Source organism: Lygodium microphyllum, chromosome 4 (genome assembly GCF_053477565.2).
Source record: "Lygodium microphyllum isolate KBCC chromosome 4, Lygodium_microphyllum_v1.1.10, whole genome shotgun sequence".
Taxonomy (NCBI): Eukaryota; Viridiplantae; Streptophyta; class Polypodiopsida; order Schizaeales; family Lygodiaceae; genus Lygodium; species Lygodium microphyllum.
In genome coordinates, this window is record NC_141138.1 from 171,362,831 (window position 1) to 171,385,940 (window position 23,110).

The window sequence follows — 23,110 nt, forward strand, 5'->3', positions numbered from 1 at the left end:
ATGGCAAAGAATGATACAAGTCCAACAAAGCCATTATGTGTTAAAAATATTCTAGAGAGTTTGATCCTTTTGGGCAACATTTATTTATTTTAGACATAGTCATCCTCCACGGTGTGTATGAAAATTTGATTATAAATTTAATTTATAAATTGAGAGCTAGTCTCACTCCTGTGCACATATGCCAAAATATCTAGGAGCTAGATAGGAACAAGTCTTCTAGATGAGGTTTTGGGCACTAAGCTTCTATTCACTTTTGATAGGATTGGTCCAATTAGACTAAATATATATACATATATCAAAAGAGAATTGATTAAAGGCCAAAAAGGTGGGTAGGGTGCCCAACTTATGGGGGAAACCTTAAACTCAAACCCTATGTATAAAAGCTAAAAAGTGAATAGAGGAACTCATTCTTGCGTGTGCAAACTTTGAGGAATCCCTTCTCTTGATTTTGTCTTATCCAGTTGAGCACCTTGCTGAGAACGAGGAAGAGTGAGAGTGCAAGTGAGGAACTTGGAGGGTGAAGATTGTCTATCTCCTTGCCTTTCTTCTTTGCTTCTCCTTATTTTTTCATAGCTTTGAGGGTGAGAGATAGAGTATGAGGTTGAGATTGGTAAAATTCATTCTTCTCTACGTTTTCTCTCTACAATGGAGCACTTATAGATCGTATCAGTTTGCAATGGAATAGCGAGAATGGATCGTGGTGCCATTTACAAACCCATCGAGTGATGACTACAATACAATTGGTAAGTAGGTGAGCTCACAAGGCCTCAAATCTGGTCTTGCATTTCCACTTTCTTGAGTAGAGAGGAGAGTGCACAATTGGATTGAGGATTGTAAGGAACCTATGCAAGATATTGCATAGTCTCAATACAATTGAAGCTCTTCAAATAATAAGAGTTGATCCAAGTCCTACCATTGAGCAAAAAACCCAACAATTAGTTACCGCCACATACATTGATTAAACCCCTGTTATAGGGGGTCCTGATTGAGTATGATGAAAATGATAAAGTTGTAAATATTGGTAGTGACAAGGTTTTCCATTGAAAGAGGAGGGAGATCACAGAGACAACATCTCAAAACCATCTCAAATTGAGATAAATGTGAAGTATAGTCTATTTTGTATGCTCACATTCTCAAAATCATAACTAACAATACTAAGGACCTTCATTTTTATGTTTGTGGCAAGCAAGCTCTTATGAAAAAAGTATGGGATCGGTACATTCTAGAGTAAGTTTAGATCTACATAGAATACAAAATTCTAGTATAACAAACAAGGTAGCTCCCATAAACATTCATATGCATCTAACAACACTAAAAAGCTTCATATGTGTGTTTGTAGCGAGTGAGCAAGATCTTAGGAATCAAAATTCTATGATTGGTACACCAAGGACAAAATGTTTATTATGCTATTAAAATAATTGAATTATTACATAATATTTTAATCAAATGATCAATAAATTAAAGCCATTTCATTTTTTGTGTCATTAGTTTTTTTTTTTTCAAGGAAGATTCTTCTAATAAGACTAAGTACACACATACAAGTTCATCGATTCAATGGGGTTGATTCAAGTACATGAACAATCTAGAAATTAGGTTAGGATTTTGTTTCCTCAAAACAAGGGAAGTCCAATTGCATTAAGTCTTTGATGAAAGAGTTTATCTCTCTTAGGAAAGCTGTCCCTCCTAGGTAGGCTATCTTTGCAATGAAGCTTCATGCATCAAAATCAACCAAACATGGACTCTAAGGGCCATTTTACATTCGTCCAGATGGATAAGTGCGATAGGGCCCTCAACTGAGGTGGTAGTTATCCATTGGGGGGATAAAGCAATATTGGTGTTGCTAAATATGACCAATAGGATGTGAGTGGACAATTTTTTTGTAGTACATTGAAAGAAGTTACTAGCTAGTCAACACCCATGAAATATAGGCAGGCATCCATATGTTTCTACAAAAGCAAGAGTGTCCAACTTGTGTTTGATGTGCCTTTCTTGGCTTTCTTTTGATGCATTCTGAGATGTCCACTGGGATGTTTGTGAAACTTGCATATGTCCTAAGTTGACTTCTTAACTTCCCTCCCTAATGACATATAGTAAGAGCAACTAACACATTTCTTTTCAAAATGCGATAGATTTATTATTAGGATGCCAAACCCCCCATATAAATCAGGCAAAATGACGATTGGTCCATCCCTAGGATTAAACTCAGTCGAAACGCACACACACTATTGGCATAAACCATCAAGCCCTTCGAGTCGTTGGTTACTATGTCATTATGGATGGAAGTTAAGAAATCAGCATGGTATCAACCAACACTTTTTCAGCATAGTATTAACTAACACATTGATACCACGGTGATTCCTTAACTTCCCTCCCTAATGACGTAGGAACTAACACATTTCTACTAGGTACTAAGAGAGAGTTCTAAAATGGTTCAAGCTCCGAAGGAGGGAAAAAGCACCAACCTTTAGACTCCATTCTTTGTCGGGGGCCAGCCATGGCCAAGGAAGTAGGAGCTGCTTTCCAGGTTGGGCAACGGGTAATGAGCCTGAGCAAGAAGAAGGAGAAAGGACCTGCGATCGGGACGGTGAAGTACGTGGGAGGTGTGGAGGGATACGAGGGGCTTTGGATCGGGGTGGACTGGGACGACCCCGACAGCATTGGCCGCCACGACGGCTCTGTGAATGGCGTCCGCTACTTCGACGCAGCCGGGGAGAAGTCTGGCTCTTTCGTGCGGCCTCAAGCCTTGACTGCCGGCCGCACTCTGCTGGAGGCCCTTTTCGCCCGGTACAGGGGTGAAGCCACCGTCAGAGAAGGCGGCGATGGTAAGCACTATCCACTAAACACTGAGGGTTTAATCCAAGATGAAGTGCAAAAATTTCAAAAAAGATGAATTTCATAAAAATTTTACTTATAAAAATGTCAAGTATGTCACCTAAATTTTTTTTGGTGTGAATACTCATGGTAAGCTCTCCTCCGTTCTCTTATATGCAATGTAGCCCTCCACCTCAAAGGATCACCCCCTTCTAATTCCATGAATATGACTGATACTCCAATTTTGGCTGTATGATAATGTGTCTACCAACTAGTAGCAGGCCAGTCAATAGGATGACTATATGAGAAATCCATGGTCAAGAGTTCAATTCTTGAATTGAGCGGCTCAACAGTGCCTCATCCTTAGGGTTGCAAACATTGGGATGAAGCTCAATCACAATCATTTCAAAATTGTTGCATTAAAGAATACAATGCCATTTCTTATTGTCCTTGCTTTAGACTTTCAAACCCTACACTCCAGGATTCTAGAGATTGATTGTTACTGTAGCAAAAAAGTTTTTGGTGTGAATACTCATGGTAAGTTCTCCTCCCAATTCTTATATGAAATGTAGCCCTCCACTTCAAAGGATCACCCCTTCTAATTCCCTTAATACGATTGATACTCCAATTTTGGCTGTATGATAATGTAATAATGTGTCTCACCAACTAGTAGCAGGCCAATCAATAGGATGACTATATGAGAAATCCACGGTCAAGAATTCAATTCTTGGATTGAGCAGCTTAACAATGCCTTATCTTTAGGGTTGCAAAGATTGGGATGAAGCCCAATCACAACCATTTCAAAATTGTTGCATTAAAGAACATAATGTCATTTATCATCGTCCTCACTTTGGAATTTCAAACCCTACACTAGCATTCTAGAGGTTGATTGCTATTGGTCTATTTGCATAAAACCTTGCTTCCAGTTGAATGATTTCTTCACATCTCATTGGAGACGTTATTAAAGTATGCTGAAGGATATCTAACTGTGTAAGGGTTGACCTGATGTGAAAATGGGTCTTTAAGAATCAGCATACATTGCATTTTGGTGCTTGTGATAGTTTCTTTTATACCAAGTTTTGTCTATTGCAAAATTAATTGGATAACTTGTTTGTGGGCTGTTACATGTTCTTCATATAGAGAGCAACAACATAACCCAAACTCTAATCACAAGGGCCATTGTCCCATACCACCAGCCCACAACAACTTGGTGTGTGGATGAGATTGCCAATAGGTTGAGAGGGGTCTAAGTATAGTGACCACACCGGGTCACTTATTCACACAAGGTCAGTGGCAATGATGCATGCACCCATTTTTGGATGTCCAAGGATGGAACATTTATTATCATCGACATTGAGAGATCTTGCAATTTGCAGCCTACATTATTGCACTAATGTTGTTTTCTAGGGATGAGGTTGAAGAATAGAAGGCATGTAGGTGCCTTGTAGGAGCTAAAGTGATTGTGTAATGCCATGCTTGGAGCTTGTTTGCTTGTGTAATCTTACTCTTGTAAGCGAGTTGTACACTATTTCATTGTGATGTGATATAAAATCCTTGAGTCGTAGAATTGTGCTTAAATTTCAAAGTTACCATACAACTTTTCAATAGTATGATCACATGGCAATTTACTTGAGCGATTGTAACGTTGATTAAGATGCGAGCCATGATTGGACTCCCCAATGATACATTAGCTTCTCAGATATTTTACCCTTGTTTCCCTCTCATTTGCCAATCTCTTACTTGACCAGAGGCTTGATGAGATGAATATGCCATTTGATTGTGCAAAATCAAGGTCATTCTCAACACATTTTCCTTTTGGGATCTTGTTATAGTTCTTAGGAATGTTTGTCCCACTAAAACACAACCTAGACTCACTCATGAGCCGACTATATTACTAACATCCTCTCTCAGATCATGGCTGATTTGTTACAATACAATGATAACGAGTCATCATAGTCCATACAACAAAGACCACCAGAATAGGACCATGGTTACCCAAGCAGTGGGTGATCAAGCCACCACCAAGGTGCCTTGGAGAGAACTTATTGTTGATATCGATTGTACCAGAATCTAAAAATAGAGAAGAATCATAGGATCTCTCCATCTTCGTCATCAGTGCCTTATAGTAGCATACATGATCATCTTGCCAAAAATGCCTCTAAGCATATGTGAAATTGGATTCCCCACCTTTGGCTAAGGCCGCCAAAGGGTCTCCCCATGTGAGCTTGGACTACGAGCCAATCCGGCTCTCTATCAATAATAGCCCATCGTGAACTTGGAAATCAATCACAACTCTAGGATTTCAAAACCTGCTAGACTTTGATTGATGCGTTAGGGAAGTCTCTCTCTGGAATCTATGCACCTGTATACTTGTATAGATGAGGCTCACCTGCCCCACCTCACCACCCTCAAAGGAGTGTCTATCCTGTTGCTATTGCTTTTGTTGAGTCATCTCCTGCCACGTTAGCAGTGCCATGTGGCTGCAGTTGGACTGTCGGGTCTGTAGTCGGGTTGCATTAAATGCAGTAGACTTGGTTATTTCGGGTATCCTTCAGACATTCTTTTTGCCACGTGGCTGAAGTCGGATTGCCCGATTGCCCGACTGTAGTCGAGTTGCATCCAATGCAGTTGACTTGGTTATTTCGGGTATTCTTCAGGCATTCTTTTTAGCCTTTTTAAGGCTGAGTTTCCAATAGACTTCCACACTTGTATTTGACAGATTTCAGCTTGTTGACGGAGATTGCACTTGGGGCTGATGGAGACGAGGTACTCAAGGTGGAGGCATACATAGATATTTTCTCTGCACTCGTATATAATTCTACATCCTTATACAACATTCTTCACTGCAGATTTTCTGCATTTCATTGTCTCTTTCTCTCTCTCTCTCTCTTCTCTCTTTGTTCACTCTTTGTCACGGTCATTTGCTTCTGCATTGCTTCACTTTGACATGGTATCAGAGCATGGACCTATCCGAAGAGGAGTTTGTAGCGTGACACAAGGCTGTGTTTTTAGTGTTCAAGTGCGATTAGGTGGAGTGCGCATCAGAACAAGGCTGAGGTGAGCGTGGGTGTGTGAGAAAAGAGAAGATTTGCTGAAGCTGCTATTGTTTTTTTGTTGTTAGAGAAGGAAGAAGACTGTGTTTCGGCCTTCAAGTGCAGACATTACTTTTTCATCGCCTGCGACAGTTGAAAAAGGTTCGGGACGTGAAGATAAGAGCCCTAGCAGGCTGCGTTTTCACAGTCAGAGGGGATTTCTTTTGCGTTTGCGTAGGCATTACATGTGAGGATGTCTACAGAGACTGACATGGAGGCTTACTTTGGGACTAAGCCTGATGTCTCTTATTTCAGGATCTTTGGGTGTGAGGCCTATGTGCACGTCCCAAAGACGCAACGTGACAAATTTGAGGTGGCTTCTCGATGACAGGTCTTTCTTGGCTACAACTCCCAGTCCCAAGGTTATCGCTTGTATGATCCCGTAAAGCGGGATGCCTACATAGTACATGAGCCGAGATGTGTGGTTCGTGGAAGTTCCGGCAACAGGGGGGTTAAGGAGCACCCTGTACTTGGAGATCCAGGGGAGAGTTGGACTCCGGAGATAGTTCATTTGGAGCTAGAGCCTCTTGGTGGAGATTCTTCTTCAAATTTCGAGTCCTCTTTTCCACCACCTACCCCAATGGAGATACTGCCGGTGGATGTATCCGAGTCTTTCGTAGATGGGGAGCATCGAGGAGAGATCTGGCCTGCTCCTCGTTGGGCCCGTGACACACTTCGTGATTCAGGGATTGAGGGGGTTTCTGAGGAGTGGGAACCATAGGATGGACCGCGGAGGTCACAGAGACACTAGACACATTTTACGGAGCTTGTTTGCTCTAACTACTGTTTGATGTCACGTGTTATGCAGGATAGAGAGCTTGCTTCGGTGAAGGAGGCTTTGGAGTCAGATCATTGGCGGAAGGCGATGGAAGCCGAGTTGGAGGCTATTGAGCGGAATGGCACTTGGTTCCTTGTGCCTCATCCCTCTCATAAGAAGGTGATTGGTGTCAAATGGATCTTCAAGACCAAGTACCATAGTGATGGCTCGTTGGACAAGCACAAGGCTCGCCTTGTGGCTAAAGGTTTTGCACAATGCCTAGGTGTTGACTTCCATGATACTTTTGCCTCTACAGCTCGCATGGCGACTATTCGTGCTGTTCTTGCCTTGGTTGGTCATAGGAGATGGCCTGTTTTTTAGTTGGATGTGAAGTCAGCCTTCTTGAATGGTGATTTAAAGGAGGAGATCTATGTAGAGCAACCTCTTGGCTTTGGTTCCTTAGATTGGAAGCTTTACAGGTTAAAGAGAGCCTTGTATGGCTTGAAGCAGGCTTTGCATGCTTGGAACGAGAAGATTGATTCGTTTTTGCAAGCCAAGTTGGGATATTGGCGCTCTAGGGCCGATCCACAGCTTTATATGCACACTTTCGAGGGAGGTCATGTGTTGTTTGTTTTGTATGTTGATGACTTGATTATTGCAGGTGATCATACCCAGAAGGTCGAAGAGACGAAGGCAGCTCTACATCAAAAGTTCGAGATGACGGATTTAGGACTTCTCCATTTCTTTTTGGGCCATGAGATTTATCAATCTCAGAGGGGGATTTTCATCTCTTAGCAGAGATATGTACAGGAGCTCTTGGTGACTTTTGATATGGAGGATTGTCGGTCCATTTCTACTCCTATGGATTTGAATTGGAAGGCCACTTTACACGCAGATTCTCCTTTGGCCGATGCTACTTGCTACCGTCAGCTGATTGGATCATTGATTTGGCTCCTCAACAGACGGGTTGATCTATGTTTTGCTGCAGGTCTCTTGGCTGGGTTCATGAGTGCACCTCAACAGGTGCATTGGCAGGCTGCTCAGAGGATACTTCGGTTTCTGAGGGGGAACTCCAACCTCAAGCTTTTCATGTAGTAGGTATAGGTGCTTCTGATCTTGTTCTTGCAAGTTGGAGTGATTCAGATTGGGCTTGCAATGTGGATCAAAGGCGTACAGGTTATTGTTGAGTTAAATTATTGACCTTAATGCTGTCACTGAGATACCTTGGGTGCTGGTGCTATCTCTTGGAGTAGGAAGAACAGCCCACGGTAGCCCTATCTTCAAATGAGGCAGAGTATTGGGTTGCGTCTTCTACCACATGTGAAACTGTGTGGCTTCGGCGGTTGTTGGAGAAGCTTGGCTGCCCCTAGACTTGTCCTACTATCTCGCGGTGCGACAATGAGAGTTGCATTGCTTTGGCACAGAATCCCATATTCCATGCCCGAACGAAGCACATAGAGATCCAATATCACTTCATCAGGGAAAAGCTTTCGGATGCGACCATTGATGTGGAGTATTGTAAAACTGAAGACAATCTTGTAGATTTGTTTACGGAGGCACTTCCCTAGGCTTTACTTCATTGCCATTCGAGATCCCTACATCTGTTGCCTTGTTCAAGATTTGAGAGGGGGTGTTGAGAGTCATCTCTTGCCACGTTAGCAGTGCCACGTGGTAGTTTTTGCCACGTGGCTGCATTAAATGCAGCTGACTTGGTTATTTCGGGTATTTTTTAGGCATTCTTTTCAGCCTTTATAAGGCTGAGTTTTCAGCATTGTATCTGACAAATTTCAGCCTGTTGGTAATGTGTACTCGGGGCTGACGGAGATTGAGGTCCTCAAGGTGGAGACATATGCAGATATTTTCTCTGCACTCCTGTATAATTCTGCATCCTTATACAGCATTTTGTTAGAGTGAAGCAATGCGGAAGCAAATGACCGTGACAAAGAGTGAACACACACACACAGAGAGAGAGAGAGAGAGAGAGAGAGAGAGAGAGAGAGAGAGAGAGAGAGAGAGAGAGAGAGAGAGAGAGAGAGAGAGAGAGAGAGAGAGACGGAGAAAATCTGCAGTGAAGAATGCTGTATAAGGATGCAGAATTATACACGGGTTCAGAGAAAATATATGCGTATGTCTCCACCTTGAGGACCTTGATCTCTATCGGCCCCAAGTGTAGTCTTCGTCACCAGCAGGTTGAACTCTGTCAGATACAAGTGTGGAAGTCTGCTGGAAACTCAGCCTTAAAAAAGCTAAAAAGAATGCTTGAAAAATACCCGAAATAACCAGGTTGGCTGCATTTAATGCAGCCGACTGCAGCCACATGGCAGTTTTTTTTTTCTTCTTCTTCTTCCTCAAAGCTGCTAACTCTTTGCAATCCTTGCCCAAACATCCCTTTTTACCAAAGTGATAACACTGGGCCTTGGACTTTTTCTTCTTGTCACCCCTCTCTGAAGCAGTATATGCCTCATTGGAGCCACCCTAGTGAGATGGAAGCTGCCCCTATAAATGCAAAGACGCCTCATGATCAAGTAGCATGGAGGACATATGGGTAAAGCTCATTGGCCTCAATGATGTTTGGGTTCGCAAAGCATTGGCCACTCCATTGAACTTGGGAGGGAGCTTGTAGAGCACAACTCCCACAAGATGAGCTTTTGGAAGGGCAGATTGTATGTGGTAAAGCTAATCATGTACTCGTGTAACACAAAGCAAGAAGGATTGGATAGTATCCTTGAGCTCAAACTACATCTACTGGAGTTGTTCATAGAGGCTAATTGCGTATATGGTTGAGGGAGCCGCATACAACATTTGAAGATTTGCCCGGATCACTAAAGTAATCTTGTAGGAGGAGATGGCGGGAAGAACCTCTTTAGACATACATTGAAGAAGAGCAAAATATACATGTGCATCATCAGAATCCCATGTGAGCACAACTTTCTCATTGTTGTTCTTATTGAAGTTAGTTGGAAGAGGAGTGGGGCACTCAGGATGCTCAATAGCTCTAAAAACAATGTACCATAACCGCTTCTGCACAAACCATGCTTTCATAACAGCACTCCATGTTAGGTAATTAGGGCCGTGAAGTTTGTCATTAGTAGAACAACAAGGGGGAGGCATCTAGACAGGATAGGAAGAGAAAATAAAGGCAAGAAGAGCAGGAGAGAGAGTATAGCCAAAAGATAGCATAGACGGCACTAAATAGAGTTCACACATAGTTGAGAGACCATGAACTCTGCAAAAAGCGGGAAGAATTAGCCAATCAAAGATGGACAGAGGCTGAAAACCATGTCGCCTAGCCTTCAAGAGTCTAAAAGGCTGCAAATGCAAATGTTGTAGGGAAAAGACGTAGACGAAGAAGCATTAAATGCTGTCGCCAGCATTAAAATAACGATGAAAATCAGCGCGAACACAAGCAGCAACAGTATTCAATGCAGTCAATGCTGTCTAGAAGAGAAGTGCAGCAGCAAAACACAGTGTTTCGAAGGCTAAAAAGCCCAAAAACTGGTTGCCTAGCTGCAACAAACAAAGATGATCAGTAATCAGCAGAAAAACAGCAATGAAAATGTAGATCCTGAAATCTGATACCATGTTAGAAGTGGATGTAACAATGAAAGCATAGAATAATGCTGAAATAAATTGCTGAACACAAGACATGAGGAAGGAAAGAGAAACTACAAGAACACTACAAAGGAGAACTTAGAGATATGCTTGGGAAATGGAATCCATATACCAACCACTAGATAGCTATGTACAATAGTTAGTCACTAGCTGCGTGGGCATTGGCATTGGCTCCCTCTCTTCAATAGGGTCTACACAAGGATCTGCAAGTGATGAATGATTGAATGTGGAGGAGGGAGCTTGAATATAAAGCACAAAATAATACCAATAATGTGATTGAGTTGGCCAATAATAAATGCCCGAATGATAACCATAATGATAAATAAAAAATACCTAAAATACTCAACAATGTCTATCCCACTAAAACAAAGTTATTATCCCTAAGAAAGATTATCTAGTTGAAGGATATGGTTGTGACTTTTCTCACATCTTCTATCACACTGACATATGAGACCTTCTATATTGGTCTCCTTTGCCTACTAGTGTGGAATACCATCATATGGAAGGAGTCAATCCCAATGCTCTTGGAACAAGACGTGGGACATGGGGAGATGGGTTTAGGTGGAGTAGGTATAGTCAACTGTGCTTTTGTAGGATCATCATTAGGGAGAGGACAAAAGAAAAAGAAGAAAGGAAACAAATTCAAATTGGACTCATCTTTCAACTTTGATTTTGACAAAGAGAACAAGTATAAGAGCTTGCCCAAGTTTCCTCACTAAGGAGACCTTGCATCTTGAGGTGAAGTACTGGAATTGTCCTTACCTTTATCCAAAGTGTGAAGGATGGAGTGAAGGAGCCTATCTCTTTATCCACATTTGCTCTCATTGTTACGATCAAGTTCGTTTTTCTTTACATCCATTAGATAGAGAACTCTCCCTTGACTTGCTTTACTTTTGAGGACCCTTCGCTTGTGGATAGTGGTGGTATCATTGGCTCTAGGATCTTCATTCTCAAGAGGATTCCGTCATTGTAGGTGACATCTCATTAATGCTTGTTCATGGTGTTGGCATGATACCTTTCTTTTTTACCATGCATTTTTGAGTTTTGGAGTAGAAGTCCATAGAATTTGGAATTTCATGTCCTTTTAATCTTGGCCTTACTCGTGTTAGTACATAGGTTATTTGAGTAGGTCCTCTTTGTAGAGGATGCTATTGTAGAAACCATTCTAGTAACGTGGAGGAGCACGGTTTTCTTTGTTTAAGTGAGGTCCTCCTCAACATCTCTCCGATATCTCCCCTATCAAGCTAACATCCATTTAATAGGTTCATCCCTCACCATATCATTTGGTGGTTTCCTTGGACCTCTTATCCCTTTTAGAGGGGGATATTGACATCATTGATGTGGCTGTGTATTGTTGACGCTTCTATCAATTTCAATGGGGGTTTCAATGATTGTGAGGGGCTCTTTTAGGGTTTCTTATTTTGCTATGGCTTTTATATCATATCGTGGCTACTTTTGTTTCTCTTTTAGCCGCCCTTTCTTATTGCTAGCACGTGTATCTAGTTCCGTTTGGTTGTTGATGTTCATCTTTGGTAGGAGTCCTTTTTACAGTGCCTTTGATAGCTCCTCGCCATTGTAATCTTGTCGAACCCGAGACATGGCCAATTGGTTTTGCATTGGATACATTTGATATGACCCATTGGCATCTTCATTGAGGGACTATATGAATATTGATATGTTTCGATCCTCCATTGGATGTTTTTTTTCTTTGGCTTTTTAAAACTAGCCTTCCTTCTCGAAGAGGGTGGTAATGACCTGATTAATCAGCAATTGCAGCAAGCATAAAATTCACATAAACTGAAAATGCACACTTTACCACTTTAATCTTTGACAATGGACAGCATGTTGGCTCCAAAACTTGATGCCCGTTGTTGTATTTCTTTAACTTTTATTGCAAGTGGATGGAGTACAACTAAGATTCTTTGATCTCCTCTAGTAATCCAAGTGCCTCTTGTAGTCAAAATTGACTATCAAGCCTTTAAACCAATTTGCTACTTGGTTTGCTTGGGGATTGGACTTCACCTTGCTCCTTGAAAGACAAATCAAGCCCCAAATTTGATATGGGCTAGTTAGCCTCATGAATCTCCCTAAAATTCTTTAATTTCAGTCACTGGAATTCAAGTTCTAGGCCCTCAATTTTGAGCATGCATCCCGAGGTGAACGTGTTCAAACTCTAATTTTTACCCTAAATTAGGGATCACATTAGAGATTGATTGAAATCTCTTCCTTTGATGACTCAAATGGTTGGATTTTGTTGATATACCTTGAGCAATGGCTATAGGGTGAGAGAGAATGTTGTAGAGAGAGAAATTTTTGAGTTGCATTGTGAGAAAGGTTGAAAAATTGCTGCCGCCCAATTCAAACTGCCCAACTCAAACAGCCATGGAGCTTATTACCTATAGCTTAATACCATCAGAAAGGTTGCTGCTCCCTCCTATATGCTGTCACTTGCATCAAAAGGATCTTGGACTGCTGTCATTTACACGTGAAGGGCTTCAAACTGTTGTCACCTGTTGTAGGATTGGTCCCTGGTGGTTGCAAATCACATTAGTAACATTTACTTGCTTTCTAGTAGGCTCCTTTTCTCTCACAATGATTAGAGTAGACTTCCACTAGTTCCCAAAAAACATTTTTTTCACTTGCATGGGCAAGTTTTGCCAAGTGGCAGCCTTCTAATTTCAATTTCCGGCATTATCTAACTTATTAAATTGATTATCAGAATATTAATTTTAAAAATTAATTTAAGAATTATCCTTGTGCCTAGAAAAATAATTTCACCAGCCAATAATTAAGTTAGCTAGGCCAATTTGTCTTCCAAGTATCCGTGATATTAGCCCTTAGATCGCCATTAATTAAATGATTGATGCCTAGTCTCGTGTCACCACTAGCCAATAAATTAGTCTAGGCCCAAGTTTGACATCAAGTACCACCTAGTGCTTGTCAAGCATAACTTTCTACAACTTTTGCCTTTGGCACCAATTGATATTTCGAAGTTTTGAGTCTTGCATTGTGAATAGTTAACTTGTACCTTACACGTGTAAGTCATATTAACACATTTTATTAAGTTTTAATCAAATGCTAAGCAAAGCAATAAAATTTCACGTCCTTGTGATAGACTCTGCTCCCCTTGAAATTCTTGCAATCGTCCTCGATTGCATTGCAATGTGCCAAAGCATCTGTTGCCACTATTGAAAATACATGTTGGTATCGTAGTCAAACATGTGCACCTATTGCTTAACCATGTTCATGTCCTCTGTATGTGAAATTTCAATCAGTTACACCGGTTACAATCTATACATATGAATCATAACAGTTGTCAGAACCATAAGGGATGCATCCACATGCCAAAACCCAACATTGCTTTGACCACTAACGCATTGTAATGCATAAACTAAGCATAACACCACCTCATAGCAGTGATGTACCACATGATAGTCGTGTTAAGCATACATTAGCTGCAAACCACAGGTAACTTATGCTGTGCTTCTTTTGCATTACTTGCAAATGTACATTGCATACTATCCATGTATCCCGTACATGCGTTGCAAATGTATATTACATCCAAATGTATATTCCATGTATTCCATACATTTCAAAAACCTTGCAAATGTATAGTTTCAGATCCTAGGTGGTGCAAACTAGACCATATACATACAGACTCGCAGTGACTAGTATACTAAATAGTGATCCCAATGCTAGAAATATTGCCAGCATATAGTACCTTGGATGCAAACCAAGTACATCTGAGATCCACTACATAATTGAGCTGCCCATCACTAAGGAAATGGAGATGCAACCTTCCCCTTGTGGGAGTGTGCAACTGAAGAGAAACACGAACACAGAGAAACAGAGAGAGATAGAGAGAGCAGAAGATGAAGGAAGAACTGCACTGACTGAAGAAGAATGCTACTAACAGACATATTTTCATTAATTACGTCATACGCATCAATTGCACTTATATATTATGTACATTATATGAATCAACATGAAATGACATGTAGCTAAATATCTGATACAATACATCATAATAATCTAATAATGGAATTTAGTGTTTAACTCTTCTGTTTTCAGGAGTCTGGGTTTGTACTATGTAGGGAGTTGGGCTTTTGTAAGATAATCATGACGTGAGGATTTGAGCTTGATGTGAGTGGAAGTCTGCTGAGTGCTTATATCCAAGGGCTCCTCATGATTCAAAAGAAGAAATTTGAACTCATTGTGGGTTTTTTTGTACATTGTGGCCTAAAAGAGCTGGGTAACTGAAACACTTTTTGTGAAACTTTGTCAGATGAGTCAGACGACATGTATCTTTTATCAGTTCGTCAGAGAAGGGTAGCAGTAGAGCTTGTGGGAAAAGAAAAAATTGAGCGGAAGCTGAAGCGTCTTGAAGAACTTACTGTTGCTTCACTTGTCTATGAAGGGATATCATCAGCTGGAAAGCTTGTAAATGTACTGCCAAGTAAATCTATAGTAATTTGCCTGCATTTTTGAGTCAAACTTCTTTTTTGTTGTTTGTGCGGAACTTAATTCTATGTCATTCTGGTTGTCCCTAGACTTGAAACAGCTTGATCTTACAGGAAACTTACTCCCTGACTGGCATGTAAGTTAAAATGTCACTATGATTATTACATAAGCATAGGATTAGACTTGGAAGCCATATCTTTGTCATGAGGAATAATATAGTTTCTATTTTGGGCTGTTGATTGTCAGGCTGTCAGTAGTATCTGTCAGCAGCTTGCAGCTTTGAAAATCTTGGATCTTAGTAGCAACAGATTGCAACCAAATTTGGATTCTTTACCTGCATTCGCTCATCTTCAAGTCCTTGTGCTGAATTACTGTGCTTTAGACTGGAAACAGGTATTCAAGTACTCCCTGTTTAATGGTATTTTTCAGATGGTTCATGGGGTAGAGTAAAGCAATACTGTAAGCAATGAGTTAATCTGGTTCGGTGTGATTTTCATTTATAGTGTTGTCAGTGTTGTTCTTTTCAAGAAATTGGGGGAGTTAGAATCAGCTATGAACTTTGGTGTACAGATGGAGGTGTTGAAGCATTATTTGCCAGTGCTGGAAGAGTTACATTTGTGTGGCAATAACATCAAATTGGTTGAGGTATTCTCTTTTTCTCCTCGCAGCTGTAAATTTACTGCTCTCTCGATTGTGATGATTTGGTTGATCATGTTGAGAACGCTGTATTTTCCTGAATGTACTTACATTGACTCAGTGCAATTCATCCGAGTCCCTAAGGATGTGCTTGAGATGAGCCTGGACTGACAAGTGTTCTAGAGGCATTATAATGTGATTTACTTATAGCGTCTCCACTGACAAAGCAATGAAAGTCTAGCTGGATTTTGGAGGACACCACTATGAGAGAAATCTCAAGATGTTTTATTACCCATATCAGTGCTTAATTTGCCACAGATATGCATGAAATATTCATGTGATGCAAGCAAAGTGAGTTTGGAGTGCTCTTGCCTCCATAGAAGTTGATGACCGGTAAAAGCCAGAAATTCAGAGGGCCAAAGCTTCAGTACTTACTTGTGATGATGAGGTTTGCAATTCAGCATGCATGGTTGGATAGATCACCTAACTGATTTGCGTATTGAACTTGAACTGGCCATCATGAGCTACCTTCGTGAGAGATTTTCAAGGAGTTAAAAGGGTGGCATCCCAGGTTTAAAGTTTAAGATATCTTCACATAAAGGAGAATTGGCCTTGAGAAATTTTATGTTAATGGTGGCACCCCTTCAAAGTGTGTGCGCGCGCACACACACACACACACACACACACACAGAGCTTATATTTGGGTTGCACTACCACAATTATAGGGGCTTTCAAGTCATACACTTTTGTTCTAGGCTGGCAAATTTATTAAAGATACTGGGACTATAGGTTGTGATGACTGGTTAATGGGTTTTTTCAGATCAAAAGAAACTTTTTCTGTTGCGCCAAGAAAGCTAAAAAATGGCTTTCTATTTTGTGGATTGGCTCTTGTTAAAAGCTGGGTCTGCCAGAATCAAATTTCAATCTCCTATGTGGTCTTGGAATTGAGATGCTTCTCTTTATGCGATTTGTTTTCAAGTTTGGAATGATTATATCATATTTAATAGAAATGGGTCTATGCAGCAAACCTGCTTAGGGCTTTTGACACCCTAACCTTGCACAGGCAGAAAAAGTTCCAAGCATTATCTGTATGCGAAATACAGTACAGAGAAAATACCTCAGGTAAACAAGTTATAGTTGCATGTGTGGCAGTGAAATCCATCCTTTCTTTCTTGTATACCCTTGCTCACTTAGGATTGAACACTCTAGGGATCCAACAACCACAAGGGCTCTAGCTTAATAGATGTGAACGTGGATGCAACTTCAAATTTAGCTCAATCAAACTTGATCCTTGCTCCAGTATGCATTCTATCTAAAATTATACTAGTGCTTTGGTTTGCTCGAACTCGGTGCTCTTGAGCATTGTGCTAGTTCAAATATGTGTAATCGTAGGCATTATTCTAGCACAATTATGTTTGAACCCTTGCTATCTTTAGTGTACCTTGTTGTTTACTAGAAAAGGGAAGAGAGAACAGGCTGGATGGAAAGAAGGGGGCTGGCAGCTGATGTTGTCTAGTCATTGTGAGATGGTGGGAGTGGAGTGAGGATAGAGCTGGCAAGATTGAGGTGGTTGAGATGGTGGGAGTAGAGTGAGGATAGAGCTGGCAAGATTGAGGTGGTTGTGAAGATATACTAGGGTTTGCACAGAGGAAACATGGAAAGTATGACCACGACTAAAACACAAAGACTTAGACAGTGACGTGTGAAACTCAAACCCTAAACGCAAAACTCAAAATGCAAAAACGCAAACATGAACAGAGAAGAAAGAGAACTGTGAAGTGAATGAATCAATGCTGTAAATGAAGGAAAGAATGTACAAGATGCTTAAAGGCAGCACTGTCCAACAGCTGGTGGCTTTGGTGGGAGCGGGCTGAGGAAGGTATCAATGTGTATCATCTAGTGGAGATGGAGCAGAGGCTGATGAAGAAAAGTGCAGAAAATACGAAGATAACTTGATGAAGGTGATGGTAGAGCTGATCATTGGCAATAGTGGGAGGCTAGGTGATTGCATTGACCATGTAGCAATAGTTGCTTGGGGCTGGATAGCTAGTGGAAAAGGGCTGATGGTTGAAACTTGGAAGACATGGATAGGGTTGAATGGTGGGCAGCTTGTCTATTCATAGACATGGAAGGATCCTCCCAAGTAAGGGTTTTGCATCTCACCCCAAAGTAGCTAGGGCAATGGACGAAGGGTGCACATCGGTTGCCTGATGGCCTATCAAGACTATAGAGGCGATGGTTATCTTACCTAGGGAGTCCAAGTAGTCATCCTAGATAGGATGAGCCATTGGACAAAGGGTGCTCGCTGGTATCAAGTGGCCTATCAAGTCTTGCAAAGGTGGATGGAACCACATTGAACCTTTTTTTTTCTTTGGGTTGGATGATAGATATGGTTTGCGACCTTTCAAGTAATTGTGCCCTGTGGAAAAATAAATAGGTAGAGATGGTTAGATCCAACATACCACAAAACAAACAAGCTAACCCAACCACTCCAAGGGATTGGCGATGAGGAAAAGAGTGATGAAGAATGGTGGTGGGATAGTAAGATGGTAGTGAAGCGCCGGTGGAGACGGCTCAAGATCCGCCCAGATGTGCTCCGCATAATGAGATGCATAGAGTAGTGTGCTACATGATGAGAATGTGCAATCAGTAGGTGCCACTTGGACAATGCCCCTCTTGGGAAAATTGTTTACTTGCCCAAGCGCCCTTTACAAAGATGATGAAATCATGCAAAGCAAACAAGAAGGTACAACCGGGGGAGGGGGATTGATGTCGAAGACAAGTGCTGAAACCTATAGAATACAATGAAAGGATAGGAACTCCCTCTCAACCCTAGATGCTGATGTCGAAGGAGGAAGAGGAGCTTGATGTTAGTCTTTGTGTGGTACCGAGAACCATGGTGAGAGATGAAGATGAAGATTAAGCAGCCCGACTGGAAGAGCAAGGTAGAAGTCATTGCTATGAGAGCATCGAGAGAGATGTTGCACAATCTGCCTTGGGAGGGGAAGCCTTCATGCTAATAGAAGAGCAAGTCTTCTTGGAAGATGAAATCTCGAAAATGAATGATGCGCATTCCATGTCTCCAGCCCAGGAAGGATTGATGTAAACCTATATCTTAGCTCTACATTGAAATACACAAACTTGAAAGAGAAATTAGAATCTACAAAATAGAGGTTTGTACTGAGATGCTCCAAAGCAAAACAAAATAGAAAATGGGAGCTCAATGAAAAAGCAATGCAACAAGTGTGTGTATATTAGTGAAGGTAGCGAAAGAATAGAAGGAAAGACTAAGGATATGGCCACTAGCATGTATGTCCATTAGTAGGTTGTTGGCAATTAAACGCTCGGTGAGGTGGAGAAGTGGTCCTAGATGGAGGTGTAGAGAATGACCTAGGAATGGATGCAAAGAGTGCAATGGGTAAGGAACTAACAGACCAATTAGCTAATTCTTCAGGAGAATTGAAAGATATAGGCTGCTAGGATGGTTCGTGTGCCACATGTTTAGCGGCCAGAGTAGAAGAAAAAGATGAGGCAACAACGGGAGGCGTAACCTCGCCAGACTCTCTAGCAGGAGGAAGGCAGTCACGGTGGTCTACTGAGGTTTCTTAGGAGAAAGACCTTGGGGCTTGGTATGACCCTCATTATCCACATGGCCTGATCTTTGACAATGTGTGCAAAACCTATTTTTCTTATGGAGGTGTTGCTAGATGAGTTTTGTTTCTTTGTTTTCATTGTGAGTTCTTGTCACTGCCTATTTTCCCTAGTAAAGTAGAGGTAACTAGACCCCACTCTGAATAAGAGTATGTGGAGGACGTTTTGTGGACTTGATTGTGCTACCTCGTGTAACACAATAACTGACACTCAAACTCATAGAAGGTCGGCAATCGGGGCAACGAGATAATGTGCTAGGTAGCTTATTAAAAAAGAACGTAACTTGATCGTTGTCCGACTTTCGAGAGTCAGTAGTAGCAGCAAACTTAGTGAGTAACCATCGATATTTGGCCAACTTGACTTTTTGATCATTCCCTCAAGGAAAATTCCTGAAGTTCAAAGTTGAGATGGATACACCAAGTGCAATCTCATGCTGCATAGTGGTGAATGAGATGACTCCAATGCTCAAAGACTAGGGAAAAATGCAGTAATTGAGAGTGGAACTTAGGAACCAACTTGTGCATTAACTCAACATTGGTTGTGGCATTGCATGCTCTCCATTGACAGATGTGATTAGGGTGAGCTGATCGAGGGTCAAACATAGGCTCTAGACCAACGATGAGGTCCTAAAGGCCTTGGGATTCAAGCACTTCTTACATGAAGTCTGACCAACTGGTAAAATTTGACACATTAAAACTAGTCTTATTTGTAAAGGCATTCTTGGCCGTTGCAACAAGAGAGGTAGTGTTAGAATATGGATAGGGTGTGTAATGGGGGAGTAGAGTATACTTGGGAAGGAATCCTAGAGTGCCTACCATGCATGCAGGAAGTGTGCATAGTGGATCCAAATGTGGGTATGGATTGATTAGGCATGGGTATGGTGATTGCATGAGTAACCCATAGAGAGAGAGAGAGAGAGAGAGAGAGAGAGAGAGAGAGAGAGTAGATGGAAATCCTTGCATGGGAGTGACCCATGGAGTGTGTGATGACGCACCATAAGTAGAGGATGGAAATCCTTGCATTTGAAAGGTCGATAGATGAGGAGGTGAGTGTCCAGGGGAAGTGAGGGGGATGCCTATCACCGCCGTCCTAGGGTTAAAAGAAGTGCTCACTTGCAAATACGTGGAAGGCACAGTGTTAAGGGAGTGCTAAAGGGTGGTATTAGCTCTTATGTACTAGGGTGCAAAGAGGCAATGAAGTGCAGGTAGGTAGAATATGGTGTGGAGAAAGGGAATGTGCTAGGAGCAAAGATGGAGGATCCAACTTCTAGGGTACTGGATGCGGAAGTGGATTGCAAGTTGAGGTTTTGGAATGAAGAACACAAGGAATGGATGTGTGGATCGGAAGAGGGTGGGATGGGAGGGATTTCACAAGAGTGGTTTACATGCTCAAATGAAATAGAAGATGTAGATATATGTTCGAGAGCCCCCTCTATTGAAGTTTACATACTAAAAATCATTTGGATCTTACACATCAAAAGGAGAAACAAGAGAGGGTTTTGATTCATACGACTCTAAGGGGTTGTACAAAATTGACATTGCGCTTGGCTGAGATGAAGAAGATGGGTCACGAGTTGTTGCAATTTGTCGTATGTTCTCCATGATTGGAGAGGTGATTAGTCTCACCAACCGTTTGGATGTAGTAGCAAAGCTGATAGGAGTGTAAGCTCTCGACTATATGTCATGCGCAAGTACTCTTCAAACTCCTCCTTTGTCAAGTGATTGAAAATTGGAATAGGAGAAGAAAAAGAAGGTGAAAGTGAAGGTGGGGTGTTGTCTTGCTTGTCAAGTCCATAATGCCTTCCCAGGGCCTCTAACGATGCTCGATAAGACATTGTGGGAATTTGAGAAGGTGTTTGATGTAAAGAAATACCCTAACACAGAAACACAAACAGAAACCGTACGACAAAGCACAGACTGATAAAAGAACACAATTAGGGTTAGGGTAACTCAGAGACAATGAACAGAGAAAATTAATGAAGTGATATGACTGTTGTGAATGAATACTGAACCTCAAACTCCTGTATCTCAAGAATTAGGGCAGGGGTAATGAGTTGGAGAGAGTGTCGTACTCCGAACGGATCCCAAATAACAACAGTAAATGCAGCTTGCGTATGGCTGGACCTGAAGCAGACGGCAGTCTAGAGAGAGTGTGCAGTAAACGCATGCTGAAGAGAGAGAAAAACAGCAAACGCAGGCAATGGAGAGAAAATTTGCTGCAATGGGCTGAGGAGAGAGAAAAACAGCAGTGACAGCAGGGAGGATAGAGAAAACTGAGCAGGTGGCAGCTGGAGAGTGATCAGCAACAGTCGCTCTGCTGTAAACAGCCGCAAACTGCAGGTGGAAGGCTGGGAACAGGCGCCAAACTGTAGATGGCAGTAAGGGACAGCTAAGACTGCGATGTCCTCTGCGAAAGGGGTGTGGACAGCAAGCTGAAAACACCTGAAACTTGCAAAAACAAGATGTCACCTGAATGGAGCGCAGCATACCTATTTACAGAAAGTTTGGGCCCTCCCAAGTGGGTTTGTGCTTATGGGACACAAACACTCTCTAGGAACACATTTCTTTTAAATAAACAAGGTTACTTCATTAATTAAGCATGTTTTAGGGCTGTTTAAGTGAAGCTAATGCATTTTTAGCTCAAGATTTGAGACATTATGAATTAGTTACATGTTGTTTGTGTACCTCATACAAAACTAAGCCTCCATAATTTTTTGCAGGATACTCTTTACAAGAGAACCAACTCTGATACCATGTGAAGATATGCTAGGGTTTGCACAGGTGAAACACAAGTACGGCCACGATTGAAACACAAAGACTTAGATAGTGATATGCAAAACTCAAAACCCTAAACACAAAACGCAAACACAAACAGAGGAGAAAGAGAATTGTGAAGTGAATGAATCAATATTGTAAATGAAGGAAAGAATGTACAAGATGCTCAAGGACAAAACTGTCCAACAGCTGATGGTTCTCGTTGGAGTGGGCTTAGGGAGGTGTGGGTGTGTATCATCCATGGGAGATGGATCTTGAGTCCAATAACCACCAGTTGGAGTAGAGGCGGATGAACAAAAGTGCTGAAAACACAAAAACGACCTGATGAAGATGATGCTAGTTGATCACCGACAACAATGGGAAGCTAGGCAACAACGTAGACCATGTAGTAGCAGTCGCTTGGGGTTGGACAACTAGTGGAAGAGGGCTGATAGCCAAAAGTTGGAAGACAAGGATAAGGTTGAATGGTGGGCAGCTTGTCTATTTATAGACATGGAAGGATCCTCTTAAATTAGGGTTTTGCATGTGGGACATAGAAACTCTCTAGATGTGCTCCTCCTTTAATGAAACTTTTGGTAATTTGCTGTTTTGGGGCTGTTTTAAAGAGCTAATCAATGGGTAATGATTTTTTTAGCTCAATAGTGGTTATCTTTTATACTATTGTAGTTAGGTGCTAAAGAGGCTACTTCTAGTTGTTCTTGCAAGAGATGCATGGCATTGCTAGTTAGATTGGTTGAAGAGAGTTTTACTTGCAACTGTTACTCCTATTGTTGAGGTTTGACCTCTGTTTGAAGAAGATATGTTGCTACCTGAATTTTCCATTACTGTAACTTACAATTTCTTCACATGGAGCCATGTTGAACTAAACTAAACACTCGATAGTTTAAAGCATAGCATTTAGATCTATTGCACACAAGTTAATGTAAAGCACAACCTTCTGAAGCAAAGTGCTCATATTCATGACCAATTGGGTTTGTTTTCTTTTTGGTAACAGATAGAAGGAGGTGACTATGTTTCAAATTTCAAGTGTCTCCGGCTGTTAAATCTGGAAGACAATTGCATAGAGGATTGGGGAGAGCTTGTGAAGTTTTCGAGGCTTGCAAAGTCATACAGTAACTTGAGCTCTTGTTTTGGTTTACAGATTTCTTGCACAATATACATATAGCTTTCATTGTGTCCAGTTTGTACAAGAAAAGTAAAATGCAAAACTGGACAAGAAAATTAAAATGTGCCAGTAGACATTGTGGATGTGCATTCTAGGTGCATACAGTTTATGAACAAACGCATTTCTACAGGCAGCTGGATCTTCCTCTTTT

General features: G+C 41.4%; 1 protein-coding gene across 2 annotated transcripts in view; it reads left to right on the forward strand.

Moving 5' to 3' along the window:
* Positions 1 to 2,415: 2,415 nt before the first annotated feature.
* PFI (tubulin folding cofactor E / Pfifferling (PFI)) overlaps positions 2,416 to 23,110 on the forward strand; it is a 70,932-nt gene continuing 50,237 nt past the window's right edge. Inside the window, exons 1-6 of one of the 2 annotated variants that reach the window (XR_015690731.1) lie at positions 2,416 to 2,822; positions 14,558 to 14,728; positions 14,823 to 14,869; positions 14,980 to 15,126; positions 15,304 to 15,378; positions 22,789 to 22,898. Coding sequence is in view for 1 of the 2 variants with exons in the window: in XM_087676888.1 (XP_087533014.1) it covers positions 2,495 to 2,822; positions 14,558 to 14,728; positions 14,823 to 14,869; positions 14,980 to 15,126; positions 15,304 to 15,378; positions 22,789 to 22,898 (878 nt within the window). In the remaining variant the exon portion in view is untranslated. The remainder of the gene's footprint in view (positions 2,823 to 14,557; positions 14,729 to 14,822; positions 14,870 to 14,979; positions 15,127 to 15,303; positions 15,379 to 22,788; positions 22,899 to 23,110) is intronic. The other variant, XM_087676888.1, reaches the window with a different exon arrangement.